This window comes from Abramis brama, assembly GCF_963993115.1.
Source record: "Abramis brama genome assembly, chromosome: 3".
Classification (NCBI taxonomy): Eukaryota; Metazoa; Chordata; class Actinopteri; order Cypriniformes; family Leuciscidae; genus Abramis; species Abramis brama.
Genome location: NC_139965.1, coordinates 42,354,032 through 42,368,184, shown reverse-complemented (window position 1 = coordinate 42,368,184; position 14,153 = coordinate 42,354,032). Strand labels below are relative to the sequence as shown.

The 14,153-nt window shown below is 37.4% G+C and overlaps 1 protein-coding gene across 1 annotated transcript in view; it reads right to left on the bottom strand.

Annotated features, from left to right (window-relative positions):
* The window catches only part of rell1 (RELT like 1), a 33,462-nt gene that overhangs the window by 14,576 nt on the left and 4,733 nt on the right, over window positions 1-14,153 (bottom strand). The window contains exons 2-3 of the mRNA XM_084109278.1: window positions 6,322-6,510; window positions 348-422 (exon numbers count right to left, since the gene is read on the bottom strand). Coding sequence (XP_083965404.1) covers window positions 348-422; window positions 6,322-6,510 — 264 coding nt within the window. The remainder of the gene's footprint in view (window positions 1-347; window positions 423-6,321; window positions 6,511-14,153) is intronic.

Sequence of the window (14,153 nt, the reverse complement as noted above, 5' to 3'; positions counted from 1 at the left end):
TTTTAACTTTCAAATATTGTATTTATTTCCAGGTTTAAGTAGATCGTGTGAAGTCAGTTGAAACCGCTGAAGGTATTTGAATCAGCCTGGAGACACACTCACTCAGAGCTGATTGGAACTCATGTCGACTCACTGTTCTGAGGTCAGCTGAGGGTTGTTAATGCTCCGTCACAATCAATGCTGCATCACGATCAATGTGGCTGACTGGTTACCACATCTCATATTTCCCTCAGTGTATACAAACCCACAAAGACATCAGTTCTGAGAGGCCTTGCGTCCTTGTACTAATCATTAGCAAGTAGTGTGATGTCTAAACTCATCTTCATCCTCACATTCATTCACCTTACCTTCATTTTTCATGATGTAGTTAACAATTTGGCCCACCGTGTCAGCATTGGTATCACTGAAGGTGTCATTCAGATCTGAGAGAGAGAGAGAGAGAGAGAGAGAGAGAGAGAGAGAGAGAGAGAGAGAGAGAGAGAGAGAGAGAGAGAGAGAGAGAGAGAGAGAGAGAGAGAGAGAGAGAGAGAGAGAGAGAGAGAGAGAGAGAGAGAGAGAGAGAGAGAGAGAGAGAGAGAGAGAGAGAGAGGTTGTGTTAAAAATAGAAGAACAACAGTTTGTTCAACTGAATAAGTCACCTTGCTTTTGTTAGAAAAATTAATAAAGTGAAGATTTAAGTATAAGTGATGTTTATTTTTCAAAAAAAAAACACTCAGCTTGTTTAGTGTTGAGCAGAACCAAAGCAGAAATACAACAACAGAGGTGACAAAACATACAGAGAAAGTGTGCTGGTTTAATAGCATTTGTCTCCAACTGTCATCACAAACCAACTGTTATTAGTGTTTGTTATTTCATCACATTCAATATGCAGGTGGTATGAAACACTATTTTTGCTGACACAGTAGTACTACAAAGGACTTGCTTATGAAAGCAGAAAACACTAACATTTACAAAACTAACTATAAATACGGTCTGTTGACTTCAGTGAAAGGATTCATAAAGGCATCTGGAAATGGATGGGAATTTCTGCAAAACTACTGCTCAGAGGGGGCCGCTTACGGAAACACACACACACACACACACACGTCCTTCCTGCAGCCATGGACCCCTGCTAGAACGGACACACTTCCTGTGTTGGATCATTTCACAGCTGGAAATCAGACAGAGAAATATGTAGTTCTGGAGTCATATAAAGTTGATGAATACAAATCTGATTTTGATAGTTTTTGATTTGCATGTATTAATCTACAGCTAAATAACTTCCATACACAAAGCCAAAATACCTATAGGGTCAGTCCAAGTTTATGAACAACAAAAAAGCCAAAATTACACCCACAATGATCACCCCAAAGCCATGTTTCAGTTTCACTCTAATCAGAGCCACAATTACTGTAAATCCATCTACAAATTAAATCAAATCACTGGGCCCAAAGATCCTGATTAGAGCAGAGGCTCATTGGAAATAGTGGCTCTAATTACTCTCAATATCTTTTAACAAATATATTCTAAAAAAAAAAAAAAAACACTTTCAAGAGGAAATGTATTGTAGGCAAAAAAAAAAAAAAAAAAAAAAACGATTCTAGACAAAGCAGAGATTATATTTACAGCACTTGACTCAGCATTATCATTAACAAAAACGGTAACACTTTACAATAAGGACTCATTACTTGGCATTAGTTAGTACATTAACTTACATAAACTATAAATGAGCAATAGGCCTATATATTTACAGCATTTATTAATATTTGTTAATGTTAGTTAATAAATATGTTCATGTTAGTTCACAGTGCATGTACTAATGTTAACAGATCTAATTTTTTATTTTAAATAATGTATTCTCTAAATACATTATAAACATTATCTAAATGTTGAGATTAACAACTATATTGACAACATTAAAAATGACAAAAGCACATAAATTATTTAAAAAAAAACAAAAATATATAAATAAAAGCTAATTTTACATATTAATAAATGTCCCTGTCCAGGCAGATTATAAAGGAAAAAAGATAAATTTCTAGTGCTCAATAACATGCAATTGGATATGGGTGGACCCAAAGATTTGAAGACAAACAAAAAGACAAAGAAAGAGAGAGAGAGAGAGAGAGAGAGAGAGAGAGAGAGAGAGAGAGAGAGAGAGAGAGAGGGGGGGGGGGGTTGTGCCAGGTTGAACAAGTCCACACACTTTTAAGTTTCCTAGAATTCAGACAATGCCACTTGAACATTCCTAGAAAAGCATGCAAACCATACATAGACACTTTTAAAATAAATACATTTAAAAACCATATAAAATTAGAAAAATAACATTTTTGATCCTTTAGCTTAAATGTGGATAAGTTGATAAGGAGAGAATGTGGGCCAGTTTCTAAATGCCTTCTTCAGTTTTAAACAACACAAAAACTGGTTACGAACAATAAACGTAAGAAAGAACAACACGGAGAACAATACAGTACAATTTGAATTACTGTGGCCAGCCCTGTTCTTTACATAAGGTGTGTCAAATTCTCTTCCTAGTTTGTTCTGTAGCATGTTCTCTAGCATGTGTGGCGTATCTTTGGCAGGACGACATGTAATATATAGTACTAGTTTCTAGTGTACTTAAGTGCACACCTCACACTGTACTTGCCTGCGCTATGAACATAAATGGTACCTCACATTGAGCATCTTGTTGTTGAATATATGTGCGGTTACTTTTTGCAGCATTCAAAATCTGGACCTATCAAAAAAATATATATATATCTCAGACACTAAAGTGACCAAATCCATTTCTAGGAACCAGGGGGTGTATTACAGACACTTTCTATCTTAGTCTTGTATGGTAAGTAAATTTAGGATTTTTCAGAAATTCGTATTGCAGAAGCAAATCTTAACTTCATTTAGGATTCTTATCTTAATATCTTACAAAATCTTATGTTATGTCTAGCTAGGAAATCTTAACGTTAACTCTCTCCATCGAGTTCGACCAAATACGCGCAAGCTGCTGCTGCGAGGTAAACATAAGATTAAAATGGAGAAACAACATTGGCATGCTTTTAATTTCAGGGCTGCAGATATAAAAGTTTTGATAAGCTCGGTAGAAAAGGTAAAATCTCTTCTATTTGGTAAGTTTTTACCTTGGCTCACTCCCGAAGACAAAGACAGAGAGCGGGCAAGAGTTGCCGAAAATGTGTCTGTTCTTGCGGTATCTGGCGTTTACGGTACTGTGTTCTGTGATGACTCATAATGGCTACCATAATGTTGGTCGCAGTTTGTGTTCTAACTGTAGTATTGCATGTCGTGGGAGTAATTATTTACATTTATTACATGGCTTGGTTGAATTCCAATGTAGAATGCGGTCTGTTATTTCTTGATAACAGACTGCTGCGAAGAATAACACTCCGTTGCCATGAAAAACAGAGCGTTGCTATGGACGCAGGATTCTAACCGTAGAGACGGAACGGACTATTTTCTTTAGCGGAAGCAATACAATCGTTTTTAAATCAATATTTTGTGTCAAATTATTGATTTATTTGGTGGGTAGCCATGTAATAAGCAGGATAATGTAGAGCGAGGCGGTTGTTATAGCGAATACAACCCCTTCAGGCTGATTCAAGACCCCTCCGCTTCACGTCGGGGTCCCGATCAGACTGTCGGGGTTGTATTTGCTATAACAACCGTCTCGCTCTACATTATCCCTTACGTATTTTGTCATCAAAGCGCAGCACATTATCTGGATCTTCCAAAAGTCTCTCCACCATCAAACATCACTGCTCTTCACCTTATACCATTAATAAATGTAACGTCATTCTCGAACAAAGCTATTGTAGTGTGATTTTTACTATTGGCTTTCAAAACGTTTTGAAGTTAGGAGGGGTTATCCTAAAGTTAAGACAGTTTTCAGGATTTTTTTTTGTCCAGTTAGGATGCTTCTGTAATACCCTTTTCCTATGTGTAGTTAAAATAAGATAATGCACTTAGGAAATGTTATTCTGTAATAGCTTTTGTCCTAAATGTGGTCCTAACTGAAATTGCCATGGCTACCAAACAGATAAGATAGGATTCTAAAATTAGGATCTTTCTGTATTAATACACCCCCAGTATATTATAGAGACATGGGATGGACTCTTTTGACCTAAGCCAGTAAGTAACAAACGTACAAGTCGCAATCACACAGAACGGTTTATGTTATGCTGCATAAACTAGGTCAGTCGGAGCCAGGAACACTTCCTATAACACCAAATGTACTCGTTACATCATAAGAAGAACGGCATCTACGCTAATATTAGTCTCTGTTTATCCCGAGGTTTACTGTAATCAGCTGGATCTGGGCTGTATCCAGATCAGATGGTGGACCTGCGCCTAGACAACCACAGCACATGATGTAGTCAGCCGGATCTGGGCCATATCCAGACCAGATGGTGGACCTGCGCCTAGACAACCACAACACATGATGTAGTCAGCCGGATCTGGGCCATATCCAGACCAGATGGTGGACCTGCGCCTAGACAACCACAACACATGATGTAGTCAGCCGGATCTGGGCCATATCCAGACCAGATGGTGGACCTGCGCCTAGACAACCACAACACATGATGTAGTCAGCCGGATCTGGGCCATATCCAGACCAGATGGTGGACCTGCGCCTAGACAACCACAACACATGATGTAGTCAGCCTGATCTGGGCCATATCCAGACCAGATGGTGGACCTGCGCCTAGACAACCACAACACATGATGTAGTCAGCCGGATCTGGGCCATATCCAGACCAGATGGTGGACCTGCGCCTAGACATGACCACAACGCATCCCTGAAGTGTCAGCAGAGATTGTGTCAACTCTCCCCTGTGAAAGCCTCATTGACACGACAGCCATCGGCACTGATCCTCAACAAACCCATCTCCATACTGGCGTGACTCCGATCTTCAACCAGACGGAACTGGATAATATTCTGAATGTTCTGATCTGATTTCTGACCTAAAATGCTGCCTGAATCATAATCATACACTGTTCGTTCGATAGCCAGAGGAGAACTGGCCCCCGACTGAGCCTGATTTCTCCTGAGGTTTTTTCTCCATTCTGTCACCTGATGGAGTTTTGATTCCTTGCCACTGTCGCCTTTGCTGCCTTTTAGCTAGCTTAGTTGGGGACACTTAATATTCAACAATATTTTTGATCTGCCTGCATTGACATCAATTATATGATAACTGAACTGAGCTGGACGATGACATCACTGTTTTCTCCAGAGCTGCTGTATAGATAAATTAACTAAATTAATAACTTTTTTACAACAAAAATGAACCATCACTGATCTTACTTAAGCTGGACTATGACACTATTTTCTTCTAGTTCTGCTGTACAGCCGAAACAAACTTTGTTGCAGTATTTTCCTGTTATCACTGTAAAGCTGCTTTGAAACAATCTGTATTGTAAAAAGCGCTATATAAATAAAGGTGACTTGATAACAACTTAACCATACAGCAATCCCATTAGAAAATGAAAGTAAATCTAGTTTGTGCAGCACTTTCACAATACATACTGTTTCAAAGCAGCTTTAGAAAATAAAGGCTAAATGCCATCAGTAAGACGACTGTGGCAAGGAAAAACTCCCTAAGATGAGGAAGAAACACGATGGAGTGGAGTATTAAGTATTGGCTGTTCTCCAATCTAAAATTGATGGTACTAAAACTTATTACTGTGAATACTTAAAGACATGTCAAAACAATGAGAAGATGAATATTTTTTTATGAGATAAAATAAGACGAGAGTGAGTGTGCTAAAAGAGGCTTAACAGATGGGCTACAGTTTTTTTCTTTTCCATGACATTTCTTCACCTCTCTTCCAAAGCAAAGAATGTCTGAAAACAAGAAAAAAATAAATTTGCTTTCAAGTGGGCTGAATATAAACCTTAGCTTAAGTCCGCCATCCCACAAGAACTTGAAACACCATGGAATGAGGTCACGTATCCACTTAAAACGGTCCTTCAACTGATTGCTAAGAGGAAAGCAGTTTAAAAATATTTACTTCTTCAGTTTTCATTTTCATTTCAATCTACTGCTTATACACCTTACAGCTTTCAAATCATTTTAATAAACAAATCATCTGACTTCAGCAAGCAACGAGGAGCCAATTAATAGAAAAAATAAATAGCTGCTGCTCGAATGTTCATTTTAAGATCCCTGATTTCACAAACTCCTTCCTGCAATTCACTGCCCATAATAAAAATCACAGGAACTGAATGATGAGGTGCCATTTATTTTGGAGGAAGTTTGACCATCTTCAGCCATTTTAAGAAACATGGTCAATTTATGCACAATATTAACCAAATTTCAACAAAACACTCACCTCCTTTTTCTGGATCTTTATCCTCTTCATCCTCCTCTTTCTTAAGCTCTTCATCTTCTGACTCGGTTGTACAGCGGTAGCCCTTCCTCTTCAGGATGTGGCAGATGAGGACTCCCAGAAGCCCCACCAGAAAAAAGAAAGGCACCAGACCAAAGGCAATATACTGTGGGTTACTATCACCCTTGCCAGCTGAAGAAAGGAGACAATCAATTAATAAAACAAGTTTGGTAATGCTTTACTTAGAGCTATATATATATATATATATATATAAATAAAATGCCTTATACTGCATATAACTATTATGGCTGTTGATTTAACGTGTTAATTTAATTAATTAGTTATGGCAAAAAATAATGCATTAAAATTATTAATACATTAAAAACACCCGCTCCAGACCTATGCAATGTGTATTTAATGTTTCAATATTATTTAAAAAACCCATTAAAGGTGGTTCACCCCCAAAAAATCTAATGCATTATACATAAACCAAAAGTTATATATGAGATCAAAGACAGTTTGAGCCATTACAACACCCCACTAAAACAGTTTTTGGGGCTTTGTGTACATATCTGTTAATTTTTATATACTAATGTGCCCCTTAAAGTTGACCAAATTTACACTCTTTCTGTTTTCTGGGAAAATGAACCAAAAATAATGATTACTCATCTTGCACTCAAGGGTGTATACAAATTTTTGTCCAATAACATGTTGGCAAGAATGAGAATGTCCCTCCCCCTTATAGCATCTAGGTTTCTTCGACTGGATTTAACCGCTTTGCAGTCGAGAGAGGAGTTGAAAACTGCCCACCCACTTTATCCACAGCCTCGCTTCCAGAAGTATTTTTCGCATAGGTTTATGACTCTTTCGCACAAAATCGACAATTTAGTTGATTGATACATTTCTAGATTAAATCATAACTTCATTCAGTTACTATACTCTGAAACTTTTGCCATATAGGAAAGCTAACAGCAGAGTTAGCTCAGCTTATTCAATAAGTGCTGAGAGCTAGTGTCTGCACAGACAGAAAAACACATTACACAGCTCTAAATGAGACAGGCCAAGTGTCTGGTCAGTCAAATACATTGAGAATGACAGAAAGGGCAAGAATGAGTGAAAGCAAAGGCTGCAGAGGGAAAGAATGACCTCGGAGAACAGCACAGAGGACAGACACTGGCATGGTACCCTGCAGCGAGTGACTCAGGGGATCAGTAATCCCTGTAAATTTCCACTGTACAGTTACACTCATTTCATCACTCTCTCTACATCTTTTACTCATAACCCTTTACGTATTGCCGAAGAAATATCATGGTACCCTGATATAATAATTTCCATGTACCGAGGAATTTACATTTTACTCCAGGGGATAAAAAAAAATAAAAAATACCACAAATTTACCAAGGAACCATGTGATAAAACCAATCGGAACACCTTTGCAACCATACAGTATAAACAGTCTGGCAATCTCCAACATCGCACTAGCACCATATCATTCATTTTCTTCAGAAAATTCCTTCTTTTTTTTTTTTCGCAAAAAAATAAATATATAACAAAACTGGTTCCAAAACTGGCAGTAATGTAAATTTGAATCACAAGTGCATGGGAAAAGGTGTTTGTTCCTAGAGTCTGTCAGTAGTTCTTGAGAAGAATATCGGTTGTTGACTTCAGATATAACGTCTCCATTGATCCCATACAAAATTAATTTCCCTTCTCAAAACAACTCCCACAGTTTCCGAGGATCCGCAAACAGGTTTCTCTCTCAGTCTCTTCCCTTCATAAATTCATAAAAGCAGAAAAAAAAAAATCAATACGCACACCAACACCTGACTTTCACCCAACACTCTTATCTGTAAAATCGAACGCTACACAAATATCTCTTTATTCAAGCATGTCTTGCACACCAGAGGTCAAAGGGTTATATAAACTGTATTTTGGGCATTCCTGCTCATCCCTGCTCAGTCTCTGGGACTGAACTCTGACCCCCAACAAGCTATGCGCCAAGCACACATGCAGACAAAGAGCCAATTGTAATGTCTGTTACTGCATGTCTGCATATCACATGCACTGATGCTTGGACTTGCTACATTTACAGAACGCAGAGGCCTACAATACAATGTACTAAGGAAGGGACGTACACAAGTAATCGACTACTTGACTTATGCCTTTGTCTGCTGGTATAAGAGGTGATATGTTTACAAGTGTTTGGCAACAGTTCTTCTAACCCTAATCAATGGAGTGTGTAGCTTTTCATTTATTTAACAACCATGTAGGAAGAAACAACATGGCCATATTCCAGGATGACAATGTCTAGATTCATCAGCCTCAAATTGTGAATGAATGCACTCTGTAATGTCTAATCGAGCACCAAAGACTTTCAATGAATTTGAGGTCTGGACTCAGAGGTGCCAATTCATGTGTGAAAATAATTCTTCATGCTCCCTCCCAACCATTCTTTCACAGATTAAGCCTGATGAATCTTTACATTGTCCTCCTGGAATATGGCCATGATGTGTCTTCCTAATGGCATATACACACACATAGATGCCTCATTAGTGGTTGTTTCTATGGTCTGCCGTCCGCCATATTGGAAGGGTCAAATCCGGTCCGTGAACATTCAAGAGCAAGTTGACTGAGCGTCTGCAACTGTAGTTTGACGCATGTATGAATATCTATATCTGCAATAGACTTCAGCAGATGATTTTGCTAAACTAACATAATACAAGATGAAGGCGACAGCTAACACGACATTAAAAAGTTACCATAAAAACCTGTAATAGTGAGTTATTACAAAAACACAAACTAACACATTCTCACCTGTGAACTGTTATCCCATTTCTTCAGAAATTTAAATCTCTTGATCCTTACTGTGAGTGACGACACGCTGACCGTTCCAAGATGGCGGGAGTGCAAAGACGTGTCTGTAGCGGTCGAATGTGGAATCTACGCATACTTATCTATTGATAAATGGTTATCTATAACTGTAAAATTTTAATAATCATTCTAATTCTTTCAGAATAGAGATGCCCACACCATAACTAGAACGATAATGACAGAGAGGAACAATATTGTTGGAATCACTTTCAGAACTATTTTTCCAGCTGATGAATGACAAAAACATTGACAGCCAATCAGAACCCACCTGGCTTTAAAAAGCTTGAGCATTTAAAGCAGCAGAAGACATAGCAGCATTTTTTATGCTTATAAAAAACAGAACGCTATTGTGCGTTGGTGTTGGCGCTAATATAGTTGTCAAGTGTGTCAAGCAAGCGTTTTTGAGCTTCTGTTGGCCCTATTTAATATGCACTGTGTGTACTGATTATCCTGATTGGACAATCCCTTTAACTTAGGCTACATTTTTATTTTCAAGTAATTTATAACCCCCTTTTTTACATTATAGATTATAGTACTCAACTACAAAATTGAGATGCCCATCCCTATAATAAGGTCTAGTAAGCCTACACAGATGATAATACAGCAAGTTTGGGTGAGTAGGAAGTGATCATCCATCTTGTTAAACTGGCTCAATGCCAGAGCAGTTCTGAACAGACAGAATGACTAGCAAGACAGGGATCTGACGTGACTCACACACGCGTGAACAAACATCTCAAACTACGCATTACAGTAACCGCCCACTTCTGCATCCAGGCTTAACAATGCAATGGAAGAGAATCTCAGTAATCTAAGGTCACAAGTGCAGTCATAAACACACTCAAATCACTCGAGTAAGTTGTGGGAAGGCATTCCAACTAAACAATCCTTCTTTTTCATTCCACTTGCTTAATGGAGCACTAAAACAAGACGTCAAAATCGCAATCTCATTTCAATATCTGCGCAAACTACACAATGACATTCAGGCAGAGTGCAGTTTAAATGAAAGACAGATTTCAGACTGGTAGTTTGATTACATTGATTACATATGATTACTTTGATACTTTATTTGAACAAATAATTATCGCTTGTTATTATGTATTTAGAACACTTTACAATAAGGTTCATTAGCATTAGTTAATGTGTTAACCAACATGAACTAACAATGAACAATACATTTGTAACTGTATTTATTAATCTTTGTTAATGTTAGTTTCATTGTTCACAGTAATGTTAACAAATATAACATTTGATTTTAATAATGTATTAGTAAATGTTTAAATTAATATTAACTAAGATTAATAATGCTGTAGTATTGTTCATTCTTAGTATGTTAACTAAGGTAGTTAACTAATGTTAACTAATGAACCATATTGTAAAGTGTTACCTATCTGTATTTTAAGTAATTTAAAAGGCTGTTGTTCACTTTATTAAAAAAATTTTTTATCCGATTACTCGATTAATCAATGGAATAATCAGTAGAATACTCGATTACTAAAATAATCGATAGCTACAGCCCTAATCCAAACATGTGACTGCTGTTCATCAAATTGAGTAATAATCCAGGGACGCTGTCCTTTTAGACAACAGCTGCTGCTTGTGACGCTCCAGTCAGAAATAGGTGTGGTGGGGAAATTTGATAGGCCTATTGTATCGTATTCAATCCACATTTCAAACAGATCTTTGCTACAAAACTGAACTGAAATGACCTCACTCCTAGATGTAGAATTATGTAATTTAGATTAGCAATCAGAACGGCAAGTTAGAACAATGCTGACAACACATACTTTAGGATACTGTGTGGGTTAATACAGACCAAAGTTTTATCATCTTCAATATCTCAAATTTGTTTCCCACCAGATAGAGAAAATGGAGACTTTCACTTAAGTCCCCTGCTTCTTCGATTTTTCTCCTGGAAAATTGTAATGTAAAACTGCAATTTCTCGTTTATCTCATACTAAGCACTCAATAGTTTCAGAAAAGATCTCATTTTCTTTTCAAGAGTGTCTGTGTTTTTACATCATGTGCACTGCAAAGTATACTGGACAAGCGAAGTATACTTTGGGTTTTAGATGGGGTTTCTCTCTATAAATGTAACAGCCGGGTTCTGGAAGTAAGAGAGACATTCATTTTCTCCACAGGGAATTTGGCTGATTTTTAACAATAACTTGCAAACCTTTGCAGACAGACCTTGAGCTAAGGTTAAAGGCATATGCTATGCTTTGGTTAACACCATGCATTATTTCAACTTTGTTTTTTTAAATTGTGTTTAACAGCAAAACTGCATCAATCAACATAAGTTTCCCCAGGATTCTACAAACAATATACACCAATCAGAGAATCAAAAAGAGCAAACCACAACAAAAGAACTGCAAAATGATGAGACAGTTTTCCCTTCGCTCTCAAACTATGTGCAACACAATCAACAGTTTTATATTTATCTGTCATTTTTTATTTGATTGTAGGGATGGGACGATTACCGGTTTCACTAGAAACCACGATAAAATGTACTGATGGTTAGTATTATCATTTCAAATTTAATTATCATTAAAACCGTCTTTGATTATTGCGATTTTAATAACTCACTGTAAATCCTGTCCAGCCAGCAACAGCTCTGACGCAGATGCAGCACGCAAAGTTTTTTTTTTTTTTTTCGAGAAGGAATGGCGGAAGGCAGTGACCATGCTCGGGATATTTTTCAGCCTTTTAAGAGGACCAAATCTGAGGTGTGGTCATATTTGAGCTTTTACAAAAAGCCCACACATGGATGTGCACAGTTGACGACCGTCATTGTAAGGAAGGAAATGCCACAGAATAGAATCTTGCTTTAAAAAAGTGCATAGAGCTGCTTGTTTTATTTGTTGTTTATTGATTTTCAAATATAAATTTTTTTTCAGTGTGAGCATCAGTTATTTTTGAACACCATCTCGTTTTAACAAAACCGTGATTAAATTGATAATAACGATAATTTTGGTCACTATTATTGTGATATGAAATTTTCATACCGTCCCATCCCTATTTGATTGTCATTTGTAGTGCTTCATGGGATTGTTGTTCTTTCCTTCGTTTTCAAATACTTTTTTGATTCAAATCAAAGTTATTAATGTTGTGATTCACCTCAAAGCTGGTTGGTTAATTCACAATTTTAAAACTCCTTTTTAAAGACTTTTTAATAATTTCTATGGAAAAAATAAATAAATGGAATAATACTTCCGGAACCAAGGTTGCTGAAGAAGTATTGCCCATGCGTCCAAAATCGAATACTTCCCTACTACAGTATGCGAAAAACAGTAGGCAAAAAGATTCTGAAGTGAGCATTCGATGGACACTTTGCTATCCCATGAGGCCATGGGAGAGGATTTATGAATGGCAGTGAAGTGATGCAACTGTCGCTGGTATATCAGGTGAACATGGCGGATGTAGTACCAAATATACCAACATTCAAAATATAGGCCTATGTAATATACTTTTTTTAAAGCTACACTGTGTAATTTTTTAAGTTTATTCTTAGCAAAAAACACTTTGTTCTTTCAAAATGATATGTGCTCATTAATGTGTAATTACTTCTACCAACTAATCAAGTATTCTCGTAAGCGTAGAATCTGCCATTTAGAATACATACGAGCGAGTCGCTTGAATAGAGCATCACAGTCCCGCCCACAGCCCGAGAGCGCTTTGGTTCATTTCTCCCATTGACGTTTTGGAAAATCCGTTTTTAAAGAGTTTTAGAGCATGTCTGAGGATAACCAGCTACGGATGAACTCATAGGCATACAACATATCGTTTCGAGTGAAAAAACGACGAGAAAACCCAAAAAAAGTCAAAGGTACAAGACTGTGTACATATTTTCATTTCCGAGCGAAGGAACTACTCATCCCATAAACCACCGCGCCTCACTGAAGTCGACTGAAGCCACAACCGCGAAAGAGCCTTTAGAGCGACTTTCAAATCTTACGGTGACGCATTGCTGCATAAGATCTCGTTATTACGACATAATTGAGGGGAAAAAATAATATGTATGTGGCAGCAATGCGTCACCGTAAAATCTGACGACAGCCACGCGAACTTTTTCTTGTGCAGTTTATAGCAGTTCTTTCAGTAGTAATCGTGTAAATAATAGTGTTTTATAGGTTTTGTGTATTGAATTTTATATTTATCATCGTGTATTTTATATTGTGTGCGTGTGTGAAAAGCGGTTAACGATAACGTTAGCAGCTAACAGTTCTGTGTTGACATGGTTACAATAAATTCATGAAATTATAGTTCATCCTTAATTGTAATAACATTTAATGTATTTTCTTAATAACAACAAGTGAAAATTAAACAGTGATGGTCAGCAAACCAGAAAGTGCATCATATTCAGTTTATTAACTTGCCATGAATAAATTATTACACAAATGTTCAGTAAATGCATGAAGAGGTATGCCTAAGCTAAATATTGTTTTGACAGTGGCATCATAAAATGCTTGAAATGACTCATACCATATGGAGGCTACAGTAGCCTAGCTAAAGTGAACGATAATGCTAACTAACGTTGCCATCTCCCTGCAAAACTCACCACAACTTTGTAGGTCTTGTCCCTCATGCGCTGGCCCTTACAAAACCCACAAGCTGACCCTCGGACACGCTACACTCAACTACATGACCAGATTTGAAGTGGTTTTCACCCCTTTTAACACTTTTGTTTTCCTCCATGAGAAAAGCCATCATGGCAGCCAAGGAGATCATGATTGCACTTATAAGTCTACCGTGCAAAAAACGCAACAAACACAGGTTTTTTTTTAATGATCTCCAGTCTTCACGGACTTTCGCGGGGTTTAACCAGACAGTTACACGAGCTCCACCAATCAGATGCATCACTGTGGGATTGTGGGATTGTTCAGGATTGTGGGTAATGAAGTACTTCTCCAAGACTAAAAGGCATTTATCCCAAAACAAGGTTAGTGCCCCATGAACTTTTGGCGGTT